Raw genomic sequence first — 26,305 nt, forward strand, 5'->3', positions numbered from 1 at the left:
TGCATGAAAATCCACTCTTCCAAGAATGAGCTCACTCTCTTTTCCAATGTGTGAAAAATACTTATATCAATCAGTAAAACAAAGGCACGCCTTATAGTGAGAGCTTTCAATTTGGTACATTGCCTGACAGACTGACACATATTTTATGCCATATTGTGACATGGCTTTTAGCACTCTACAGCAGTGCAGTCGTGAGCCAAAAGGGTACCATAACATGTCACTCTGCAGACGTGTACCCGTTTCAACCCAGCAAGCCGTGCAGAAACCTGTGGTTAACTGTGCGCATAAGCTCTCACACTGCAATTAACACTAAAGTGATTAGCATCCATTCACTCTCTGACAGCACGGTCACGACTGTGTTATGAGCAGTGTTTCCCTGTGCTGATCAGAAGCTTGTTCAAAATTAGTTTCTTTTTTCTTGAAATCATTCATGCCCAACTGATCTCACGGTGTACAGCACAGTATTGTGCTGTGCAAACATCTTAGGCAGACAAGAACATTGAAACTATTTATATTAACAGTAAGTGTGCCAGTAAAAACACTACAGAACATTAGAACAAAGACATACAAACATATATACAGTAAAACATTGTGTCTTGTTTTTGGTTAGAGACCATAGGGACAAAGGACAAAGGTTTGGTTACTGACTTCTCGCTGTATTCCAGCCACTGTATAGACTTGTTAAATCCCCCCACCACCTGATTCCTTTTAAAGAAGGACTGATTATCTGAACTGGGTATTTGACTGGTTGGTGACAGGAACCAGAGGTTGTGATGTCTACAACACAAATGTAGCCATTTTATTCACTATTATTTACTATGTTGATGGTAAAATATTAGTAAATTTAAAAAAAATAATAATTATGAATATTATTTTTCCTTGTACCTCTCCATCAGTCACACAGTGCTCCTGGATATTCTACCAAAATAAGTTTGAGAACTTTATATTGCCTCTTTTCTTCAACTTTGATGAACATTTGACTGTAGAAAAATGGAGCTTAGTAGTTTCATTATATCATGTCAATAGAAAATATTATACTCTTTTCTTTGAGAATTTAAAACATTACATTTTTTTCTATTCTGTCTGCATGTAATATATGAAGCTCACAGTCATCACACATTCCTAAAGTTCCATTGCAAAATATGCCCCCCTAAAAAAACAAAATGCAAATATTGTCACAAATAATTGAGAAAAGCTGCTGGAAAATCATGCAGTTTAGCTCAGAACAATCACTAAACTAGGTCACCAGATCCTGGTGGGACTGTTCAAGCTAACACAGTGACACATCAAACCACTATGAGTGGTTTATTTAAATTTGTTCTAATATTAAGTGTTTTTTCCCCCCAACAAAAACATTTATGTACTGAATGTACATGTACATTACATTACATGAATGTAAATAGCTTTACATCATTTTCTCAGATGGCCTAAGACTTTTGCACACTGCTGAATACAGTCCTGTCACAAGAAGACAAAGTTGATGCTCAACACAGCACATGTAATAAACAGCTACCACCGCAGTTACTTATTACATAACCCATGAAATAACACCACCAGCAGGCCGGTCAGGAGGTGCTCGTGTTTACTCAAGGATTATCTGCTAATGCAAAAGAGTCTCTGAAACCTTACTTGTCTGAAAGTTACTCAAAGTTGTCATGCATCATAAATTTTACACTTAAACCTCTATGTTTGTGCTTTTATGATTGCTCTGCAGTTATTTCCATATGCTATGCACAAGTTTTACAGGGCAAAGACCTCAGTAAAGAGGGCTATAATGTGCATAATCAGCAGTGCATCATGATGTGTTTATGAAGTCAGCTGCAGTGATTTTGGAATGTTAAAATCAATTTTAATCAATGATATTCAATAATGTGCTAATTTTGGCCAAAAATCTCATTATTTTTAAATCCCCTCCTTTGAAAAAAAGGGTTGGACTGATTTTATTGCTTGAGTATTACACTGTATGTGTATATATACACTCCAGTCACATTTTTGCATTTAGCACGGTCTGAATTGTGGTGAAATCTGATATTACATGAAGCACTGAACCATGTCCTACACTCAAAGTGTTTTCTGAAGCAGGTGTTTAGTTATGTTTGGGCTAGCTATTTATAACATCTTAAAGCACAGTTCAGTAAATCTGTCTACAGTGTTTTGCCATGTTTGGCCAAGCAATTGTAATTAATCTAGTAAGAAAGAACTTTACTAGCTGGTTTTTGTCTGCTTAGCTTAGCTGTTTGCTTTAGTCTCTGAAGCAATTTCGCCTAAGGCTGTTTAAAAGAACCCAGTTCACCTGATGAATAACAGCTGAGACATGATTTTACTTGTGTCTTTTTCTCAAGACCAAATTTGTTCTTTATTTGAAGTTTTACCCAATTTAGTCGTCTCCAATTCCACCCGCTTAGTTAGGACTCCCCCAGTCACACAGTGCTATCAACGCTAGGAGGGTGAAGGCTAACACAGGCTTCCTCAGAGACCTGTGAAACCAGCCCCAGCATCTTTTAGAACTGCCACTCACGCAACATCACTCAACAGCTGAACATGCTCGGAGGAAAGCGCCAACCGCCAGATCTGTTACATCAGACGCCTGCGTTGACTAGCATCACTTTGAGTGATGTGGGAGGGGGGCATCCTACCCACCCAGAGAGAGTAAGGCCAACTGTGCTCTCTAGGACTCCTAGCCATGGATGGATCAAATTCATGATGTCCCGATGAAGGCCAACGCTTAGACGCTTGCGCCTCTCGGGAGCCTGACCAAAGTAGTTCTTGAAATTGAAAGCTGATGCTGTGATCTGGGAAAATCCTAAAATGCACAGCGTAACATAGAAGAGTCTTTTGTACAGGCATAGTATCTGCCTGCAGCACATAGCTCATTTCTAGAACACTCTTCTATGTTTATTCATGTGTAGGAAGACTGCTGTCTTTCACAAAATAAATTAATAAATGATTGACATTTTTCTTTTCACTGGCAGTAAGTAAGTTTTTACTATCAAGTTACAGGTGCAGTTACCTATGAAGGCCCAAAGTTTGAATACAAAAATGCCATGAAGATCACTAACTATCACTTTACTGGAAAAACCTTATATATTTACTGATAGTCTTTTTATCAAACCCTTTGTTCAGACAGAATCTCTTTATATACATACATCAAAAAGGTGCAACGACGTTTACTTCCTATGGAGTCGTAGCTTAATAAAACTTTATTGCAAAATATATAAGCTTGTGACAGGATTATATCCACTCACACTGTTTCGTTGAATTTCTAAGGGAAAATAAAATGCATCCTCTACAGAGAAAACATTTACATTGTATGACTTGTTTCTGCAAAGATCAGTGCACAATTTCTAATTTTAGTTTCACCTAATAAAAAAAACATAACAAATAAAGTATATAAAATATGCCATAAGCTTTACACACTGAATATATATATATATATATATATATATATATATATATATATATATATATATATATATAATATTATATATAGTGTAATACTTTGTCGAAATGTTTAGCAGTTTTTTTTGTTCTGCATATCTTACTTTTGTAATAAAAGGAGGTAAATGTTCTCCATTCTGAAAAAAACGATACAATTGTACAAAAAAGGGCTAAATGTACCAGTCTTCACATGTTTCACATGATGCTCTTACCCCTCTATCCACATTACAATCCTGGCTGATGGAGCTGTGCTGTGGACTCCCTCATCCTCATCTCCTCTCTCTATCAGTGCTCAGTCATCTGCACTATGACCATCTGTTCCTGGAGCTAGCTACTGATCCACAATCTGATGGCCCAAACAACATGACTGTGGTGTAGAGGTTGCATGTCATTTCTTCTGCTGCCTTTAGATGTTGTGAGATGCTCTCTATTAACCTTTTTAATGATCTAATCTCTCTTTTTCTAATAGAGCACCTAGAGTATTGCCTTTAGTTAACAGTCATGTTTAAAAACAGCATAAGGAATAAAGGAATTAATAATGGCAAGGAATATGTCCATATTCTTGCAATACAATAAGAGTTTCTCAGTAGCAGAAACTCTTATTTTATAGCCCAAAGAATGTATTAATTTGGCAATTAAAGTTAAATGGATTACTCGCTATTAGAGGGGAAAAAAATGGAAAAAAGCAATTTATATTATTTTTTTTAATAATGTAGATATTATTTCTGAGGTTTTTATATTGTAGATAATATCCTGCAAAAAGCAAAGACCATCATTCATTCATTCAAAACAGTCAGTAAGCACTTGATAGGAATGAATACTGTAATGTAAGGCTGTACACAAAATTATACATGACATTTAGTTGCTGAGGACTGACTAACTTTGTTGCTTATGTGGGGGTTTTTTCCCCAAGATGCTAAAAAAGTCGTACTTAATGAGTGTTTTGATTGCATATGAAATAAATTTTAATGGCTGGTCTCTGACTTCAATTTAATAACAATGCTTTCACACATTTACAACATCAGTCACGTTTACTCACAATTAATCAATAAATTACTATCAGAACCTGTTTAATGTTTGACCATGTAATCTGATATTAGCCAAAACAATGGGTTATCCAATTTCTTTTGCACCTGAAATTGGTATTGATGACAAAATGTTCATATCTGTATGCTCCTACTAAAAATTCTTTCCCACTGTAAACTTCCAGTCAAGTGTATGCCTGATAAAGCCTGTAAATACTAGCAAAGATTGCTTGAAACAAATGCATCAGCCGAGTTGAAGCTAGTCTCTTTAGCCAGCCCCTCAGAGTGAAAAAATCTAGGTCAGAGGGGAATTGATCCTGAAAAACTCCATAAACGCAGCAGTGAGGAGCGCCTCATGTTCACGGCCATGTGGTGTGGACTACAATTCCTTTCCAATGTTCAGAAGCTCTCACAAGCCGAAAGGGAAGCATGAGTGTTTATCTCTCATATCCTATGAGAACTATGTTCTCCCCATGAAGCCTAAACTAAACACACATATGGTCACAGGGATAAACTCCACTTGCAATAAAAACACCAAGGGCTTGTACATCCAACCCAATATAAACTGATTTTGCATTTCAGAAATAATTTAGTACAATGTACACAGCTAGAGAAAACAAATATTTTTTGTACAGAAAACAAACTGATCTCATCTAATATGGTCCTACTGTATCTGGATAGTAGCCATCACCAAGAAAGCACACAGAGAACGGCGCTTCAAATGTGTACGGCATAAAAATTACATTCTGGCTTTTCTTCCCCCAATACATTAAACTTTGCACATAAAGAGAAACTTTGCACTAAACAAAGGACATTAGTTTTAAAGAACATAACTTATTTCAGTATAGAAATTCATTATATGTACTTTAACAAAATTTGGCAGGACTCGTTTGCTGGACCTCATTGGCTGCATAGTTATGTGTGTCATCCAGTTATGTGTGTCTCTGGTACAGGACATTATTATTATTTGTACTACTATCACCAACAGTAGAAGCAATAATAATAATAATAATAATAATAATAATAATAATAATAGAAAGAACAAACATGTAAATATGAAGGGGGGGGGTGCTGGAGCCTATCCCAGCGGTCATCGGGCGGAAGGCAGGATACACCCTGGACAGGTCGCCAGTCCATCGCAGGGTTTAGTAAATATTACCAAAAAAGTTTTTTTAAATCAAGATTTAAGGTAGCTGACATACTGGCAAATTCTTTTTAAAGTGATAATTCAAAAAATACATTTTGATGCATTCAGTGTTCATGTATTAGTTCTCTTGATGGCTAGTGTTATTATTAAAAATGCCAGTGTACCAGTGTTATTATTAAAAAATGTAATGTGCTTGAATGCATTTACTGCTTTCTTTATTCATGTTAGCGCTACAGGAGTAGAAGATCAGTAATAGGGCAATGACCAGTGTTCATTTAGCTATATGTATAGCACCACCATATGTTTACACTGAGCATCATTTGTGCATGTGTGCATCAACAATGGGTTTCAGTCAAGGACAGATGAGTCAGCCACTCAGTAAGTGAAACAGTGGCTCTCAGACTAGCCTTCTGGATACTCCACAGAAATACATTGGAGAAAAAATAAGTCAAACTGGAGAAATTGGATGAATATTCTTAGACAGAACAGTTCTCAATCAAATATAATTCAAGATATTTCCTACATTTAGAGTGCATTCACTTGACAAGATATCACTTCTTGCAGCATTTATCATGCATGCCATGTATCCATTCAACATTTTTGTGAATGCAAATTTGATTGCTTGTATCTATTATGAATGATAAGAGGAAAGAGCCTCTCACAGTCTCCACTTGTGGGGGGTTAGCCGACAGCCAGTAGTGTTGATGCCTCACCTCAAACAGCATGGAGTCTGTTAGGCTAAGAGCATCTCTTTTGTGCCGTAAATGATTAATAGGCCGGCCTGTTTTATCTGGGTGAGCAGCAGACTATGGGGAGAATGCAGAAGCAAACTGAAAGTGCTGCAGAGAGATGGGTAGCAAAGCCCTGCCAGTGCAAATCAACACAGTAAATAGTACTGAGGAAATGCAACAGTGACATGGCAAGAAGGAATGATTTATAAATGGGTCATGTTGTCAAGCAGCATTAGCCATAACGCTGCTGCTGCTCATGGAAATTGCACTATAGGCAATGCTGTACACTATGGCACTAAATGAATTACTATGTCAACAATAAAGCTATATTACACATTTTTGACATCCTGTTAAACGCAGGAATTGTTCAGTAACTGAAATGAGCAGCTTCAGCAGAATCATCCACAGAGTGTGCCTCAAAGCAAACGGTCATATTGAAGCCTTGGTTGTAAACCAACTGAAAATAGCAGCTTGTCTTTAAATTATGTGCACATTTTGTGATGATGAATAGGCCAAAAGAAATGGTCCAAAAAATACCTATTTAATCTTATGTTATCATACTGTGTGTGTATATGAACACATTATATATATATATATATATATATATATATATATATATATATATATATATATATATATATAAAGTCTTAATCTTCATTGTTGTTAACCGCTCAGTCCAGATATAGTCGCAGTAGCAGTTGTTGAGAGAGCAAACGACCCTGTCCCCCGCAACTTCCTCCAGTTCATTCCCGGGTACCCCAAGCCACTCCCAGGCCAACTTGGAGATAATCCCTCCAGCACCCCGGGGTCTTGTCCCGGTAGGTTGTGCCTGGCATCCGGATCAGATGCCCGAACCACCTCAGCTGGCTCTTCTCAATGTGGAGTAGTACCGGCTCTACTCTGAGCTCCTCACTCTATCAAATAGAGTGCAGCGCCACCACCCTACGAAGCTCATTTCCGCCGCTTGTATTTGCAATCTTGTTCTTTCGGTCATTACCCACAGCTCATGACCATAGGTGAGGGTCGGGATGTAGACCAATCGGTAAACAGAGAGCTTTGCCTTATGGCTCACTTCCCTCTTCACCACTACAGTCTGGTACAGTGACCGCATTACTGCTGCCGCTTGTCCCAGCCTGTGGCCGATCTCATGATCCCTCTTCCCATCACTCATGAACAAGACCCCTTACCTGGAGTGAGCATGCCATCCTTTTCTGGGCCAAGACCTTGGACTCAAACTTAGAGGTGCTGATCCACATACCAACCGCTTCACACTCAGCAGCAAACCATTCCAGTGAGGACTGTAGGCATCCATGTGATTCAGCCAAAAGAACATCTGCAAATAGCAGTGACGCCACCCTCTGGCCTCCACACATAATGCCCTCCTGACCCCGGCTACGCCCTGACACTCTGTCCATGAATATCACGAACAAGAGTGGAGACAGGGCACAACCCTGGCGGAGTCCAACACTAACACTGAAAGGGTTAAAGAAAGACTTAATGCCGAGTATACGAACACAGCTCTCACTCCTGGAGTACAGAGACTGAATGGCCCAGAGTAGTAGCCCTGGCACCCCATACTCTCGGAGGACCCCCCACAAGGTATCTCTGGGTACACTGTCGTAAGCCTTCTCCAAGTCCACAAAACACATATAGACTGGGTGGGCAAACTCCCATGCCCCCTCAACAATCTGTGAGAGGGTGAAAAGCTGATCCATTGTTCCACAGGACGGAATCTGCATTGCTCCTCCTCAATCTGAGGTTCAACTATTGGTCGAAGCCTCTTTTCCAACACCTTGGCATAGACTTTCCCAGGGAGGTTGAGCAGTGTGTGTGTATATGTGTGTGTGTGTGTGTGTGTATATATATATATATACATATATATATATATATATATATATATATATATATATATATATATATATATAAAAAATGTACACACACACACATACATTGTTTACTTCTATTAAGCCCTATTCAGGTGGAATTTGTTTTCCATGTGGATGTGACCGATGGGAGTGGCTACTCAATTTACACTACCCTCACTCCAGAGAATATAAAATATAATACATAAATTTAATTGAGCCATTGCATTGTTTATCCTAACCATTTATCTTTCTGTCTTGAGTGAGTTCAGTCTGTTATTAGCATTGCCATTAACTTGGAAATTCACAGCAAACAGCCAACAACTTCATTGCATTAAATAAAATGATGCATTTCTGTAAATTCTTAGTTTTACACATGAGACATTACAGTGATGTTCAGCCTGATTTTAGCCACAAAGAACAAAAAGGCTGAAGTTAGTAAAAATGACTGACATAGTGCAGTCAAGCAGGAGTAATAATCAAACCCTACTGATAATTATATCACCCTACCTCCTCATGCAAAACGAATCCTGTCTGAATAGGGCTTTAGACAAGGTAATTTGATTATATAAATTACTATTTGGATCAAATGTGTTATCATAGCCTTTTCAGTATACCATAAAAAATGTGGGTGCAAAAAGTAGTGGGTACGCTACATAGCAGCTTAGTTTCATATATAATGAATGTGCTTTGACATATTACGGTCTAATATAATAAATCTTGTTAATGACAGAAGCATGATGTGGCAAAAGGTAGCTCACAGCTACAGAACAAACCTGCGCTAACAACTTTGACAGTTCTGGACTGTAAAGTTAGCTGTTAACTAAAACAGAAATCTGACCGTGTCAAATGTTCCAAAAAAAAAAATCAATAAATTATCAATGATGATATTCAGATTCATCTTAGTAGCAGAGAGCAGTAGTTTGGCATGCTACAGCTTCATGCCAAAGCATGTTTGATTCTGGATCAATGAAGCTCCTTTGCCGCATGTTTAAAGGACAAAAATTTGAATCTGAGGGATCTGACCTTGTATGTGGAGCCTTTAGCTGAGCTACTCTTGCATTGCTATACTGCTGCCCTTGTTAGCACGAAAGGTTAATGCTAGCTTAGCAAGCTTGACACACAAATGCTCAATCCCAATTCACTGATGCTTCACTGACAAATTCAAAGGATAAAACTCAAATCTGAGCCAGTGAAGAGTCACTCATGTTGGTGTTAAAAAGACAATCAAACCCGTTTGTGGTGTGTTAAGCTACACTATTAGCCTGTTTAGTTTAGTTTGTTTAACATTTAATGTGGTTTAAGCTCTGCAACGGACTGGCAACCTGTCCAGGGTGTATATCCTGCCTTCCACCCGATGACCGCTGTGATAGGAGGCTCCAGCAGCCCCCGCGACCCAAAAGGAGAAGTGGCTTAGTGTGTGTGTGTGTGTGTGTGTGTGTGTATGTATATATATATATATATATATATATATATATATATATATATATATATGGTTAGGATAAACAATGCAATGGCTCAATTAAATTTATGTATCATATTATATTCTCTGGAGTGAGGGTAGTGTAAATTGAGTAGCCACTCCCATCGGTCACATCCACATGGAAAACAAATTCCACCTGAATGTATGTATATATATATATATATATATATATATATATATATATATATATATACACACACACACACACACAATCATGGTTGAGTATTTAATGTATATTTAAGATATTTTTTTTCTCTTTACCTATAAAGTTGCAAGGTTGTTACAATAGCAAATGATGACTCTTATCCAACACAGACAAATGGTTGATGAAGTCAAAAGCAAACCATGCTGTCCACAAGCCTGAATCAACTTTTTTTCTTTGATTATAGATGATGGTCTTGAGGGCACACCACCTCATAGAATACACACTGTGCGGGCTTATCAGCAACATTATTAAAAGCAGCCACGGCTATAATCTGTGCCTGGTGTCTTGCATTTCAGTAGATAGCATCTTCACAGAGCTTTGATCTCTCTCCAGCCTAAAATAGAATGAGTTTTGGTAGAGGGAAGTAGATATGGAGGTGATTCTTCAAGAGGTAAGGGAGGAAAGAGGTAAATCCTCTGTAATGAGCTACAGATGCTTCTGAATATGAAAAACACCAGGCATGCTAGCTTTATACACGCTTTAGAGCGTTTACCATGCATGTTTAAAAAACATGGATCACATTGTTTTGGATAAATCTTCTTGACATGGTTTCGCTGCCTGAGCCACAAATTCATCACTTTTTTCCTGAACTTACTGGTCCTCTTCAGTGACAAGGTCAAGAAATCAGTAAGCCTTCTTGTTTTGGCAACAGTGTGCACAGAACATCTCCAAATAGTGTTCATATCTGATATTGATTTCTGTATCCAGTTTGATTCAATTCAGTTCAGTTCAGAGAATCTCACCAAACTAGCATTTCCAAAGCACAGATACCCATTAGCTATCTAAAGGAATGTCTTTCTTTTAGCCCAACAGTGATTTTACTTCTCCGTTTCAAAAGACTCCTCCAACTGCCTTGAATTTATTTAAGTACAAGTTATTCATTTTTCTGCATCAGAACATTTAATTGAACATTTCACAGAAGCCCAATAACTAAATATTATATTTTTTCCATATTTCATGTGTCTCTATTATAGCTTCCATTCTCAGTTGTTAGCAAAAAAATGCAAACACATTCAACAAAGATGAGGTGGTCTTTGCTTGGTTTGCAAGTGGTGTTCTTTTTTGCATATTTTTAAATGTGGAGCTTGATTTTCTCCTGTCTCTCAAAGATAAAAGCTATACGTACTGTTTATCAGATCCTGACAGTTTTGGTGGTGTACCAGGTTTTGTATGGTTGAAACCATGTGTAACCTATTTTCTTTATATATTTGAACAATTTTTAAAACTCATTTCATTTTTCTCTTTCAACTTTCCACTTCCATACACCAGTGTATTATCTTCTATATAATCTTAGAAATGTCTGAAAAATGAAAAACTTAATTTGACTAGAAATTATTAAAAATGAAGGGTGGTCTGGTGGTCTCTGACTTTTGCAGAGTGTGCCCTGTACTTGCACTGAGCCGTGTATATATGTCACCTTTTACCATATGTATTGGATTGAGATAATCAACTCCATTCCGCGAGACCTAGAGTTTATATCAAATCCCATAAGTAAATTTAAAGGACAGCTTTCTAAACAGAAAGAAGTCCTTTCTGGGGCTCGTCAGGAAACTTGTCATCTGTTATCATAGGCCTGAAGTGGTTCTCAATTACAGTCTTAAGTATTGCACATTTTTGTGTTTTCACTCCTCACCTTGACAATTTACTGATGGATGTGTTTGGAACAGAATGAATCCATTATGTATTACTACTTTCAGAAATAACGCAAAAAAGAAAGTTTAATCAACAAGACATTTTATGCACTAATTGTATACAGACTTTGTTTTTGACATGTTGGTTTTAATGTACGTTTCTCTTTTACAGCTCGGAGTTTAATACTGTGGAACCAGACATCCAGCTCAAGCAATTCCACAGGTGAGTTTATTCTCCATCACCTAATTTTGCTACTAATTAGTTCATTACATGTGAGCAAGCAAGGCAGCACCACTTAGACTACTTATTTGAACAGGGAAATCACCACACCGTGCTAGAGATTGCTCCTACATAGTTTACAATTTCAACAGGCCTATTTTCTAGCTTCCAGCTGTAATATCTGTCTGCAGAGCAACAGTTTCACAGCTGTAGGTTCACCCCAGCAGGTTCAAGCCAGTGACATTCAGCACATGCATCTAAAACAAGTTTTAGGCTAATTAACATTTCAGTTGTTTTATGTAGGTGTCCAATAAATTTGTGCTGAGCTAAAGTTATATTTTAAACTTTAGGCCAAAACAAACTTTTGTCTGAATGCATATACATATTCACAGGGCAAATATTACAAGAATTACAGCTTATGTGGCTTGAGTAAACTAAAGGGTTATGTAGACATATAGCACAATTAACTTACCTTAATATGGGGGTTTTATGTGCTCACACTTGTATTATAGGTGCAGGAATAAACAAAATAAACATTTAACCAGGCTTAAACTAAACGTAACATTAAGATTTAGGCTACAACTAGTTTTTGAATGGATCCTAGCTAAAATGCTTTGGTTTTTGATTGTTTTGTAATGTGTTTTGGCTTATGTTTTAACTAGTTACCAATGGCCGATTCGTATATTGGCAATGGTATCCTTTCCTGAAAAGTAAAATGCATGCAAACACATACAAACAGCACAAACAGTTACTGTTTACATTAGAGACGTTACAAATGAGAAGACCAGCCACTGGTTGCAAGCGTTCCCATGTATATTTCAATGCTCGACATTCCTATAAGGACTTTGTTTACATGGCACAATCACGCTGTCATACTGTGCATGAGTTCCACTGGCCTGAAACCGCTGAAGTGAAACTGCAGGTGTAAATCCGCAGCCCTGCAGCCAGACCCTTCGCTCCAGCTTAGACACTGCTGCTGCATTTAATATTGAAAAAAGTCATTCTGCACCTCATATCAGACACACTGGCATGCAGGTGTGCAAGGTTGCATTAGTGATTGTGTGTGCATTTTTGCCTGTGTGCAAGGCGATGGTGTTAGCCACTTTCTTTGGATAGTCCACTTTATATGCTTTATAGATACTTAATTAACTTTCAAGTTACATTCAACTAAATATCTACTCAACTGACCATAATTCTCTTAAACTCTAATCCTTGCTCTAATCCTAACCCTAACCTCAACCCAAAACCTAAACCTAACTCTCACCCTACTCCTAGCCGTAACCCTGGTCAGAATCCTAACCCTAACCCCGCCACAGTTTAGAGTATCAAGAGAATTTCAACAGTTTGTTAACAATTTGATCATCTGTAGATAATCTATGTGAGTTTAGTGAAATATCCAAATGAAGCGAGATACATTTTTATCCTACAACCATTCTGAACACTATTGTTTGTAAGAATTTGTTGTACATGAACGAGGTAAGCCTGGGCTTTTACTACAAATATTCAGTACCCAGGTTTCCGAACCTGGTGGGGTGGGCCTGTAACTGACCAGTTGTTGTGGGCTAACATATATAAACATGAGCACTCAGAAAAACTGAACATTACAATGTTACAAACATATATATATATATATATATATATATATATATATATATATATATATATATTTGTAGTAATTACGGGGTTAAATCAGTGCTCCCCTGTTCTATTTGAACAGCCCTGGTTTGCTAATTATCCGTCAAATTACGTTTACTGGTTACTTCTTTCTAAATAAAGCACTAAAAAGGAATAATGGGTTTTTCCCTTGTACTTTCCAGTTAGTCCAAATGTTCTGTTTTAGGGAATAACAAAGAAGTCTAGTTACCCTTTACAGAAAGTAGTATGTAATCCCAATACAGCTTGAGGAGTAATTAATAATTTATTATGAATTATTTTTTGAGTAACTCCCCAAACACTGCTCCCATTCTGAAAACAAGCCATGCTTCACATCTCAGAATCTAAAAAGTTGCGAGTGCAAAGGTTTTAGTCTTTGAGAAAATATCTTGTCACAACTCTGTGGTAGCATGTAAAGGTCACAACTGGTATGGGAAATACATATTTTTGCTTTTTTTTTTTTTTCTTCAGAAGTTGAGCTTATCTAATGATTCTCTGTAAAAAGATCATGTAATAAGTAGCTTGTCTGAGTGTAGATGTTATGATATCCTTGCATCAAATCTCTAGGGTAAGTTCTAGTAGCTCCTATATAGCATCAGTGGCATGCCTTATAGATAAATATATGACACTACATAAAAACAACTCCTTAAAGGAAACACAAAGATCTGGGGTTTTAAAATGTCCCATTGTTAAAGCACATGTATGATGAATAAATCAAATGAACAGTACAGACTGTCCTTGCAATGTTTTGAAAAACAAAATTAGTATTCACAGTAATGATACTTGCCACAGAATCTCATGCTTTAATGACCCACTTTCATCACATTCTCAAAACACATCATTCTTTTATAAGATTCATCCAGTTCCATTGTTGATTTACATACAAATCAGTGTTTCTGAAGGCATTTGACAGATCTGATTCCAAACATGCTGCGTACACTTTCAACTCTTCACATTAATAAAGAAGACTGAATTTATTTATTTTTTTATTTTTCATTTTATTTTTCAGATGAATGTGGAGTATGTTTTTATAGCCCAGTTCAGATTTCAGTTATGTGGGCTGTCTCCTCTGATCTGTGCGTCTTTAATTAATCTAAAGTCCCTCCAGACACAGAGCACTGTGCTTTTCATCTTCCTTCTGTTTGAATGGGACAGTAGCTAGAATTTGTGTCATTCTACAGTTATATGCTTCACTAACAACAAGGGAGGATCTTCTTAACAATAAGAGCATGAGCAAGAGTAAGGTCCCACTCCATTTAGCACATTTTGGTGGACTGACCATCATACTGTCCAACACTGTGCCTGTTCTATATGCACACATTCATAAATCCATCTTTTATTTTCCACTCACTTAATCCACTGAATCCCTGTTCTTCCCTACTGCGTGTCAGGCCTGACTGATATCGTTTGGCTGGTAAAATAAGCTGAAATTATGGCTACGTGCATTTATTGGTATCAGAGACAAATACAAAGATGCAACAAATAAAACACCAATACTGGTAGCTTTTAGATAATAAAATGAAATACTACAAGGTAATCAAATATATCACTAATATATATTTACTGGGATAACAAGCTGGGACCCTGCCTACCTGGCAACCTTGATTAGGTTGCTGGTTGTTTGAATTGTGGTGAGGGGTAAACAAGCTGGCAACTGCAAGCTACTGGTGACAAGCTAGTATTTAGCTTAATTTAGTTTAATGAGTGAATGTTTATTTCCCCACCAGAGTGCATGAAAAGTAAAGGTATATATTCAAGTGGTTTATGGTTCAAACGGTATCCATATCGGTGGCAAAAGTTTCACAACAGCTGGGTGTTGGTTCCCTCTCTCTCACACTCGCACTATTTTTATCTGTCCTAAAACATATCTCCAAAATGGTATCCTTATAGCAGAAGAGCAAAAATATTCTTAACTTTAAAAATGTATTCCAAGTAACGGTGAACCACTCCACTTGGTTCATTCCTCAGGAAATGATCACACAATGTGAAGGACAGCTGCTGTGTTCACACAATGCTCAAAATACGATGACGACTTACAGGCCCAGATTAACACTCTCCTAATTACACATACTGCATTTCCACTGACTCCAATCACCAAAGCACTATGAAGCCAAAATGTAAAAAGAATTACTCCATTCAATTTTTAAACCCTTGGTGATCTCTTTTTGGCACATTGAGTTCCCTAGTAAATCTTTGATTCTTTTCATTTGAGAACAAGACCTCTTTCATAATTAGCCAGCAACAATGTTAGTCCTTAGTGCCACAAAATAAAGCAAAAAGCACAGGAAGCTGTGCATTACAGTGATTTTATCACAGGTTAGGCAAGAGATGAGTAAAATCTTCCTACCCATGATAAAATCACTAATGCAAGGTCTCAGTTTGTTTACCGCTTTTCTAAAACAGCCAACAATATAAAATATGATAAAATACACAATTTTTAAATAAATAATATAGCACTGGTATGCTTCCAAACTACCACCCCAAGAACAAAGCTACTTTCTATGCAATTTACATCATCTACTACCTTTTTTCAAGCTGAGGCTGAATCTCAAATGGCCCCCTATTCCCTAGACAGTGCAATACATAGGATTTAAAATATTGGCTCTTGTGTGCAAAGTGTACAATATGTCTAACAAACAGCCATTTGACATTCAGACATGTGCACAATTCCATACTGGAAAAACCAAAAATAATTTGTGTGTAGACTGAACATAAACATACAAGAAGTGTGGTGCCCCTAGTCTTTGAATGCCCCTGGACTGTCACCCAGGTCATATGATATGAGATACTCACTGCTTTAAATGAAAATATCCAGAATTGGGAAAAGACAAATACAATGAAGATCCTTTTACACAAAAACTAAAGAAATAAATAAAAATCAGCTGCAATCAGTTACTCACAGTCAGATGAAAACTCTTTTCAGAGATAATTGGATGGCACTGTTAGCACATTCTCCTGTGAAGAACCCCCATTAAGAGTCCAATCCACAATAAACTGAAGCTAATCAATCAGGACACTTAACCAGCATGTCAAGGCAAACACAGGTGGATTCAACAGCCACCATAATTTTCATGCAGCTTTTGCCTCACGATCCTTTGGGCCACTTAACAGATCGACATAAACATACGCACCTGTTATAAAGCAGCAAATAATATGTTCATCCACAGCCACTAATACATTCATTAATTTGCCATTATTTGTTTTATTCCTCTGTCTTGTCAGTTAACAATTTCAGTCTGCTCCTAGCCATTTCTCTGTATAGCAAAAGACCTGAAACTATGTCCCTCCATCTCTGCAGGGTCAATCTGTACACCCTGATCTACAGAGGAAAAAAAGATACACACCCCCTACGACTCCCACTAATCTCATCATCAAAAATGTTTTAAGTAAGCAATGGTGCAGAATCATAGAGAAAAATGAAAGCTGAAATAAAAAGCAGATAAAGCCATGGCAAACATCAAGGAGAGCCCTATGCAGATATGCAGGCACCCTAGTGTGCATCACATACAAAAGGGTGAGAGGGGGATACTGTACTTTTTGTGTCCTGTAGAGAACTCTGTGCGATACCTCTTCATGGAGGGGGGGAGGGGGGAGGGGCAACACATCAACAGGACTGAGATTTGAACTTGAATCCAATTGGCAGGGATTCTCTGCATGTGGTTCTTTTTTTAAAGACCCAAGAGTCTTAATTTACTGCATTAACAAACTCTCATGAAACTTGCCTGTTGGAGATCCCGCAGGAAACATTCGGATATGGGCAGCTGTGCTGAGCTAAAGGGCATTTCACACACTGCAGAGCGCAGCGGACGCTGGACCCGTCCAAAGCAGAAGAGAAGTGAAATTTCGGTTAGGCAGGGGGGCATGGACTCGAGGGAAGATTAAGAAGCTTAAAGTAACACTCTTTAATGTTCACCATGCACAGAAGATCGCTTTTGATGATAAAACGTGAGGAATAGAAACTTAAAATGATGAAGATGTATCTGCTTCAGTGAAAACATACAAAGAAAGTGACAAAGGGAAATTAAATATGTAGCATCTCAAAGAAACTCACTTACAGTTTGTGCTTCCTTGGGTCATTACTGTTAATACGCTGAACTTTATCAGCTAAATCTGTTTACATTGATGATTTGCATTATGTATTAGTCCATTGCAGAATCAGGGGAAATTGCATTTGTACTTGGGAGAAAAGCATTCACAACAGCTTGTATACTAATTTGGCTTCAGCACATCCTTAGAGTGTAAGCATGGCAAAATTTCCCTTTAGGCAAAGGCATTCATAAATAATGCTCAAAATGCCTCATTAAATATTTCTTTTCACTCTCAGGTTTGTTCTGTAATATATCGATAGACGGCATCGGGACGTGTTGGCCCAGGAGCAGTGCAGGTGAAGTGGTAGCACGGCCCTGTCCTGAGACCTTCCTGGGGGTCCGCTACAACACCACAAGTAAGTCCAATGCTGATTTTTTTTTTTTAGCACTGATAACTCAAAAGAACATATCTAAACCTCCCGGTGTCCCTATGGTACATCGGCCACTGAACGTCTCTTCTTACATTCATTATATTCCTACATTTCATTAATTCTCTAATTTTTTCTTTATAGTTTATCAAAATAACCAGAGAAATTCTGTCTGAAGTGCAGACTGAATTTTAAATTTGTTTTTGTACACAAGAGATATAATCATGATTTGAAATTGATTAATAACTACTGGTGTGTATAGGAAAGTAAAAAGTATTTTATCTTTGTAATATCTGTCATGTTTTGACATGGAAACAAAAAAATCTACAGTACATATTCCAAAATTATGATACATAATGTAAAATCAACCATACGTGTGTGTATTTATGTATGTCTATATATAAATCAATATTTACTGGAAGGGTTAATGTCTTGTTTTGTGTGTCCAAGTCTTTTATTACCTATTAAATAATTGAATAAATACATAGCATGAATCAGAATATCTCCTTTATAAATACTTTCAGTGCATCAAAAATAAATTCATTTTAGGCATTTATGCTTCCTTAAGTGTAAAAAAGTCAGGTAGTGTAATCGTCCAGTGATATATTCAGATTAAATAAGCCACTAAAAATGGTCATTTTGTCTGGTGAATTTCTAAATAATAGTCTAATTATTAAACTATTAATTATTACTCTAATTATTAAACTAATAGTCTAAAAATAATGTTTTTCGATAGTCATTGAAAAACATCTGCCTGTAACTTCTGATTTCATCAAATGTCATGCTGCATAACAGACAGCAAAGGACTTTAATTCTTGAGTTTCAATTTTTTAAAACATGGTTAGGCTGGTTCAGTTTACCATGTCAGGTGGTTTGACCCCATGAAAATTTGTTATTACAATAATGTTAATGTAATTTGTAATATGTGTGCATGAAGTTAAAAAAAAACAGTTCATGAGTGTTCAGGTACAAAAACAAGTAGTAGTTAATAACTATTTATCAAGTCTGTACAAGACACACACCACACACACACAATTTTCTAAGCTGCTTCTCCCTCAGGGTCGGGGGGGGCTGGTGGTAGAGCCTATCCCAGCTGTCATCAGGTGGAAGGCAGGACTGTACAAGACAGTACAATAAATTAAAAACCTTTCACTGCTTAAGTGATTTTAATTCATCTGTGGCTATAATAACAGTGTCACTGTCATAACAGCGACAGCAGCTGTATTTCCATTATATATATATATATATATATATCTCATCTTCGTCCATCAGTGTAACTGCATTTCCAAACACCTCAACATGCTCAAAGGAGAACAATAATTGCCTCTCAGTCACATGACCGAGTAGATACCACTTTAGCTGGTATGTTGCTTAGTGATGGGGAAAGAAAGACCTTTCTTTTGACATTTTGATGTTATCAGAGGACAAACAGCCAGAAGAATTATTACTTTGTCTGGGTTATGTGCGGTTACGCATGGTATTGTAGATGTTTGTGTCCCTGGCACTGGTAGATAAGGACGGAAACAGATTGGGCTGCATCTGTGACCTGCCAGATGAGACCCAGGTACCAAGGCTTTACACGGACGCGTGGCGAGTGCACGTCTGTGTGTGCTTGAGTATTGTTTTAAACAGGAAAAGGGCATTAATTAGAGCAGCACTGCTGAGACATGCTAGTTATCCCCAGGAGAGAAAAATAGAGACCTTATTCCCCATAGACTGAGGTGTAGGTTTTCTAAATTAGCTTCACATAGTGGCATGCTGAATATTCACATTCTCCATTTCCCCCTTCTCCCCCATTCCAACCTCAGCCTGAGGGAGCTCTGCCGAGTAAGGGATTTAGTTCCAGCTCCAAATTATGATAATGACTGTTGCTGAATGCTGCTTGTGTATTCTTAGCCTGTGCGCTTGTTTGCCCCAGAGGTGTTTCTCCTTTCTCTGTGTTGTAACCTCCAGGGTAGAGTGTGCTTTTATAGAACTTTTGCACGGCAGTTAACAGAGTTATCATGGAAGGCAGAATGCAGTATGTATAAATCTTTTCAGAATTCTAAAATTACATGATTATATAAATTATTTAACAGCACTCCCAGCTGACTTGCTTAACCCTTAAATGCATGCGGTGGCAGGGGCTGCTAAATTACACTACTTTACAAAGGTTTGAAATTACTTGCCAATACTAATTATAATGTTCATTATTTCAAAACTTTTGTAATCAAGACGTTAATACACTGTGCCTATTCACAGCACTGTATAAAAGTCAGAAAACACATTCATTTAACTTCCAGTTAAAACATCCATTAAGTTTTTGAGTTATTCTTTTTTTAGCATCAGGAATCCAAGTCACATCTTACTAAGCCCAAGCACATTTAGTGATGTTGAGGTCTGGACTTTGGAGTAGTCAGGACATTGTTCTGAGAACACCAGCAGCTTCTTTGTTTCAAATCGCAAATTATTATTATTTTTTTTTTCTGATCCATTTCCTTTTCTCAGTAGAGGCTTTTTGACAGCTATACATCCTTCAGTTTTGAGTGGTTGTATGGATAGGTTTTCTCCTCTCTCTCAAAGATGAAAGCGTTCAGTACAAGAATATTTTTTTTATTATTATCTTTGTGACTATCTAAAAAAAATTGATGAGTAAAAGGGAAAAAATACCACTGATCTCATATAATGACATCATAACATCGTTTGAAAACACCAGTTGTCATTTACATTCCAAGACAAATGCACCAAAATAAATGGCCCATAATTACTTCAAGCAAAATGTTCATTTACAAAGTTTTACAATAGACCTCCAAGTTGAACTAAGTTTAATTTCAATTTCATACATTTACAACCAAAGGCCATTTATTTAAAAAAAAAAAAAAACCTGTCCCTTACACTTAAACACTTGCCCATCTGTTTAGATAGAGTAGAAGTACAAGATAGGAGATTCAAATAATAAAACCAAAAATGGTAATGATTTATATTATATAATAATTTACAGAAGGAAATTTTTTTTTAAATGTTACAGGTGCACTATGTAAGATTTTTTTTGTCAAAACCGAAAGGAGAAAAAAAATCCTTTGGATCAATGTTTAGCTCTCAAATGGAAAATGATTGTATTGATGAAGCTATGATGACAGTAGTACATGATTCACTTACATCATTGAAGGACACTCACTTTGAATACACTTGAATATACAACATGCAAGCAATTGTCAGATTCTTGGGTCCAAACACATCCAATATTAAACAATTATACATTTCTACCAGAGAGGTCTCCAAATCCCAAAATTTTACATTAGGTAGCTTTAAAGTATGTTAAATAACAAGTAAGTAACTTTGGACTATTGTAGTATACTGATGTGGCATGCGCCCGCCCCCCGGGCCCCGATGGTGATGGCCACGAGAGCCGGCAGGAAGGCGGGGCCCAAACATCCAGCAGCGATGAACCTTGGCGAGGACAGCGGGGAGAGAGCCGCGAATGGGTGGGGGATAGTGCGCAGGACTCGGCCTGTGTGGCGCGAGCGACAGCGGGAGGAGGATGACTGCGACGGTGCCGAAAACAAATGGCACGAGGGCAATGAGCGAGCCCCGAAATCCGCTGCCCGGGCCCCCTGTTATGCAGCGAGGCTATCTGAGCAGCCGAGTTGCCAGCTGGGGGCGGTAACGAGGAGGCAAAGCGGCGAGAAGGAGAAGAGGAGGCCATCAAGACCCTGGTCCACCTGCACCTGGCCAGCTGGCGGGAGCTCGGGCTTTAACTGTCGAGCTCTCCTGCTACCCACTTCACACCAGCTGCCCATGCCCCAGCTACTGCCACCTGCCTTGGACTAGCTGCCCAGAAAACTACAGTGAAGTTTTTATAGACTCCTAGCTATTACTACAATTAATACTACTGCTACTTTTCTTGCCACTGTCACCCCTGGCTTGGTTTTTTACATTCTTGTTAAAACTTTGTCTTTTCTGGAATTCTGTGAAGCTGCTTTGTGACAACATCAGTTGTAAAAAGCACTATACAAATAAACTTGATTTGGGCTCCGCCCCTTCACATTTGCAGCTGTCTCCCTGGCGTCCTCGCCGAGGTTAGTCACCGCTAGGTGTTCAGGCCACGCCTTCCTGCCGGCTCTCGCAGGATCATTGTTGGGGCCAAGGGGGGCGGGAGCATGCCACAACTGACTAATGAGATACATATTCAGTGTTTACAGTTTTGGAAAGTGATAAGGCCCTCATCTTTGTATCCCTTTCTACTAAAGACCACTAATGAAAAGAACATAATGAACTGAATAAAAAGGCACTTCTACCTTTGTAATCCATGTTCAACATCTGGCATTTTAATCAAATAGTGACATTACAATGGACACTGCTAGCCAAAAAAAGGAACAGAGAAGACAGTGTTATTGAGAAAACATGCTGCTGTCTGTCAGTCATATTCTTAGAAATGCATGATTCTTGTTTATGGGAGAGCATATCACAAATGGAAGCCAAGGATGTGGTTAAAGGTCCAGGGTGAGGAAATCTGGATCAGCAGCCATGGGACAGTCTGAACTATTATGAAAAATATCTGTTTACTATATTTTGGCTTAAGTTCTAATTCCCTGTTTCCTGCTGCAAAACTGAGCAAACCTCTTAACAACACTGTGAAAGCTGAAAATTTAATTCTGCACGCACGACAGTAAAGCCAGAGTACACACACAAGTGTGCACACCCAACCACACACACACTCTCGAGACAAAGGAAGCAGCAATTAAGAAGCAGACATGGGACAGTAACTCCAGAACATGACCCTGTGTATTTTGCAATAGTTTATTAGTAAACAAACACGTACTCGCGCACACATACACCCATGAGCCTGCAGATTCACAGCATTAAAATATTTTCATCTGTTGTGGCTAGGGCTGGTCCAAAGTATTCCAGTACACAAGTATTAGCAGTACCTTATTTTTCATGTGACCACTGTATCTGCTTAGGAAATTAAAGTGTCATTCATTACTCTTTTAGCCAAGTCAAAGAGTGTGCACCTACTTCTTAAGTTTTTAAATGTTTTTGAGGCATTTCTAAGACAGCATGCAGTTTTCAGCAGTCAGTACAGCAGAGTAAAGCTAAATGTCTGGCAAGAACAAACATTACAAGCATAAATCTCTCAAGAAAGTGCACATCTTCAAAGGACATATAAATGTGGCTTCATTATCTTGTCTTTACTTGCAAAATCCCAGTAGTTATTGTTGAAATCCACTCACAAAAGACAGCCAGATGAAGAACTGCCAGTTGAAAATCATCGGTTGCTGCTAACAGACTCTCTTTAACTGGTTTGCACATTAAATTCTCTGTAACTGGATATATGCTGCCCTCACTAGAGTAGGCTAGGCAGGTCAACAGAATGCTAACTGGATAACAGGCCTTCACAGAAGGAGTTACTAAGAAACTGGGACTTACAAATGAAAAGAACACGGTACTTGCATGGCTGGCACAAATTTAAAATGCTTTTATTTAAACTAAAGCTGAAATCAAAAATCACAATCACGGCCATCAAACTCATCTGCTCAGGGAAGGGATCAGAAGTACAGCCAATGTTACAGACTGTCCTTCCGCACGTTGCATGCAAATATTTTCAAAAATAATTTCCACCAGGTCTGTAAAATCCCCAAATCTTAGACAGTGTAGTTTTAAATATTGCTATGTAACGCCATTGTTTTAGTTTTGTGCATGTACCTGACAACGTAAACAAATTCAACAACTAAAATTAAATGGCTATTATCCTAAGAAATGTATGCTGTGAAGAGAACAATTTGAATTGTTCCGTTTTATGTAAATTATCCAAACATAAAAACATGCTAAACTGTAGTGAGAGATGACAACATGCACACTGTGCTGTCTTTGCTCTTGTATAGGACAAACTTTTGCAAATCAGCTGACCAATCAATTAAAAAAAAAAAGAAATCTCATGTCATACCAACAGTAAAACTACATGCACACATCTAGCAGGAGATTATTACAATATTTGACAAAAATGGATGGGAGTTGGAGATAATTACATCAGCTTAAAATTATATGATTTTAAAACAACATTAAGCTGCATCGGAGCACAGATCTAGCCAACAACTCTTGCTCATAGTTTAGTGACACACCCCCAAAGGGCGAGTTGGCCAATGAAGTGACCTCACTTTATTCTAAAGTGCAGTGTTAGTAGCTGTTAATGCAGATTTTGAGCATACACCAGTGGTCACTTCATTAAGTACATTACCTTGTACACCTATGAGGCATAACATTATGATCACCTCCTTGTTTCTACACTCACTGTCCATTTTATCAGCTCCACTTTCTATATAGTTGCACTTTGTAGTTCTCCAATTACAGACTGTAGTCCATCTGTTTCTCTACATACTTTGTTACCCCCTTTTACCCTGTTCTTCAGTGGTCAGGACCCCCATGGACCCTCAAAGAGCAGATACTATCTGGGTGGTGGATCATTCTCAGCACTGCAGTAACACTGACGTGGTGGTGGTGGTGGTGGTGTGTAAATGGGTGTTGAGCTGGTATGAGTGGATCAGACACAGCAGTGCTGCTGGAGTTATTAAACACCTCGGGTGTCACTGCTGGACTGAGAATAGTTCAACAAAAAAATATCCAGTCAACAGCGTCCTGTGGGCAGCGCCCTATGACCACTGATGAAGGACTAGAGGATGACCAACACAAACTGTACAGCAGCAGATGAGCTATTGTAGACTTTACATCTACAAGGTGGACTGACAAGGAGGAGTGTTTAATAGAATGGACAGAGAGTGGACACTGTTTAAAAACTCCAGAAGCACTGTTGTGTCTGATCCACTTGTTAAAGCACAACACACACTAACAGACCACCAACACATCAGTGTTACTGCAATGCTAAGAATGATCTATTGTAGAGCTACAAAGTGCTCCTAGTATATAGTAAGTTGAGCTGATAAAATGGACGATGAGCATAGAAACAAGGAGGTGGTCATAATGTTATGTCTGATTGGTGTATGTACATTGGCTATTTCATCAGGTTCACTTATCATACAGGTAGGGTGACCACCTCCAGGCAGACAAAATGTGGGACAAGTACCAAGTTTAAGTGGGACAATGTGGGGCAGACGTAATATCTTCAAGCTTAAGATTTAATGTCTATCTAATTTACCAAGAAACATTTATTCTTTCAACCCCACCGACCAAAAGATTAAGACACTACCTGACCCAAAAGATAGCCCAAAGTTGCTACGGTTTAAGGCATAGGCATATACAAGACAAAACACTAATTTTGCAACATCTTGTCTGTATTGGGACTATCAAATTAGTCAACTGTCCAAAGGACCAGGCATTATGCAACTAAAAGTATGGTCTCAGTTTTTTATCAAATTCAACTTAGAATACAAGACACAAAAAAATAACAGGCCTTACCTATTTAAGTTCAACAAAATATGAGGCCTAACCTATACAACGTTTTAACAATTTTAGTGCAAAATATGAGGCCTAGCCTATACAAAGTTGAACTATTTCAGCGCAAATAAGGTAAACCAAAATCTTATTGATAAGAGTCTGGAAAAATGACTGGGGCTAATTTGTTGTTGCAGTCAGTAGAGAGATATGAATGAGCATGTTGTACAGCATGATAAATGCTCGTCACTTCTGCTGAAGAAATTTTATCAAGCTGGGGGTCATTTGGTTTAATGAAAAACGATTGCATGGATTTGCATGTTTCTTGTTGTTGTGCTCTTTCTGTGAGACTCACATGCACCGTGTCGCTTCACATCATATTCTCTGCCATGCCCGACAGAAAAACTGCTTTTACATAAAATGCAAAAAGCTCTCTCTGCTTCGCCATCCACCGGTCTTAACCAAGAACAGCGCGCTCTCAAATTTGAGATTGTTAACAATGTTGAGGAGGCGTTTGTGCGCATGTCAACAGCTTGATTGACATACGACTCAGCCTATCGACTACCGCTTTTATTGCTGTCCTCTGAACTATTGGACAAAAGTCAAGCGTAAACCTATCCACAGTGTTTATGTAGGGTGGAATGAAAAAGCGGGACAGAATGCTCAATTTGCGTGACGCAAAATGGTAAAAAGGGTAAAATTGCTGTACAGTGCAACATAAAGCGGGACAGGTGGTCACCCTACATACAGGTGCTGTGCAGTTCTACAATTACAGACTGTAGTCCATTTGTTTGTCTGTATACTTTGCTCTTCAGTGGTCAGAACCCCCACAGGACCACCATAGAGCACATACTATTTGGGCAGTGAATCACCCTCAGCACTGGTGCTGGAGTTTTTAAGTAATAAACATTGAGAATAGTCCACTAAACAAAAATATGCAGTCAAGAGTGTTCTGTGGGCAGCACCTTGTGACCAATGAAGGTCTGGAGGATGACCAAACAAATGGTGTGTGTTTAATAGAGTGGATAGTGAAACCAGTGTTGAGAAACTCCAGCAGCACTGCTGCATAATATACAATAATACACC

General features: G+C 38.1%; 1 protein-coding gene across 1 annotated transcript in view; it reads left to right on the forward strand.

The window, feature by feature from the left end:
* Nucleotides 1-26,305, forward strand: part of crhr1 (corticotropin releasing hormone receptor 1) — a 164,887-nt gene that overhangs the window by 78,927 nt on the left and 59,655 nt on the right. Inside the window, exons 3-4 of the mRNA XM_037544992.1 lie at nucleotides 11,695-11,745; nucleotides 17,720-17,839. Coding sequence (XP_037400889.1) covers nucleotides 11,695-11,745; nucleotides 17,720-17,839 — 171 coding nt within the window. The remainder of the gene's footprint in view (nucleotides 1-11,694; nucleotides 11,746-17,719; nucleotides 17,840-26,305) is intronic.

Source organism: Pygocentrus nattereri, chromosome 14 (assembly GCF_015220715.1).
Source record: "Pygocentrus nattereri isolate fPygNat1 chromosome 14, fPygNat1.pri, whole genome shotgun sequence".
In the NCBI taxonomy this organism is placed as follows: domain Eukaryota; kingdom Metazoa; phylum Chordata; class Actinopteri; order Characiformes; family Serrasalmidae; genus Pygocentrus; species Pygocentrus nattereri.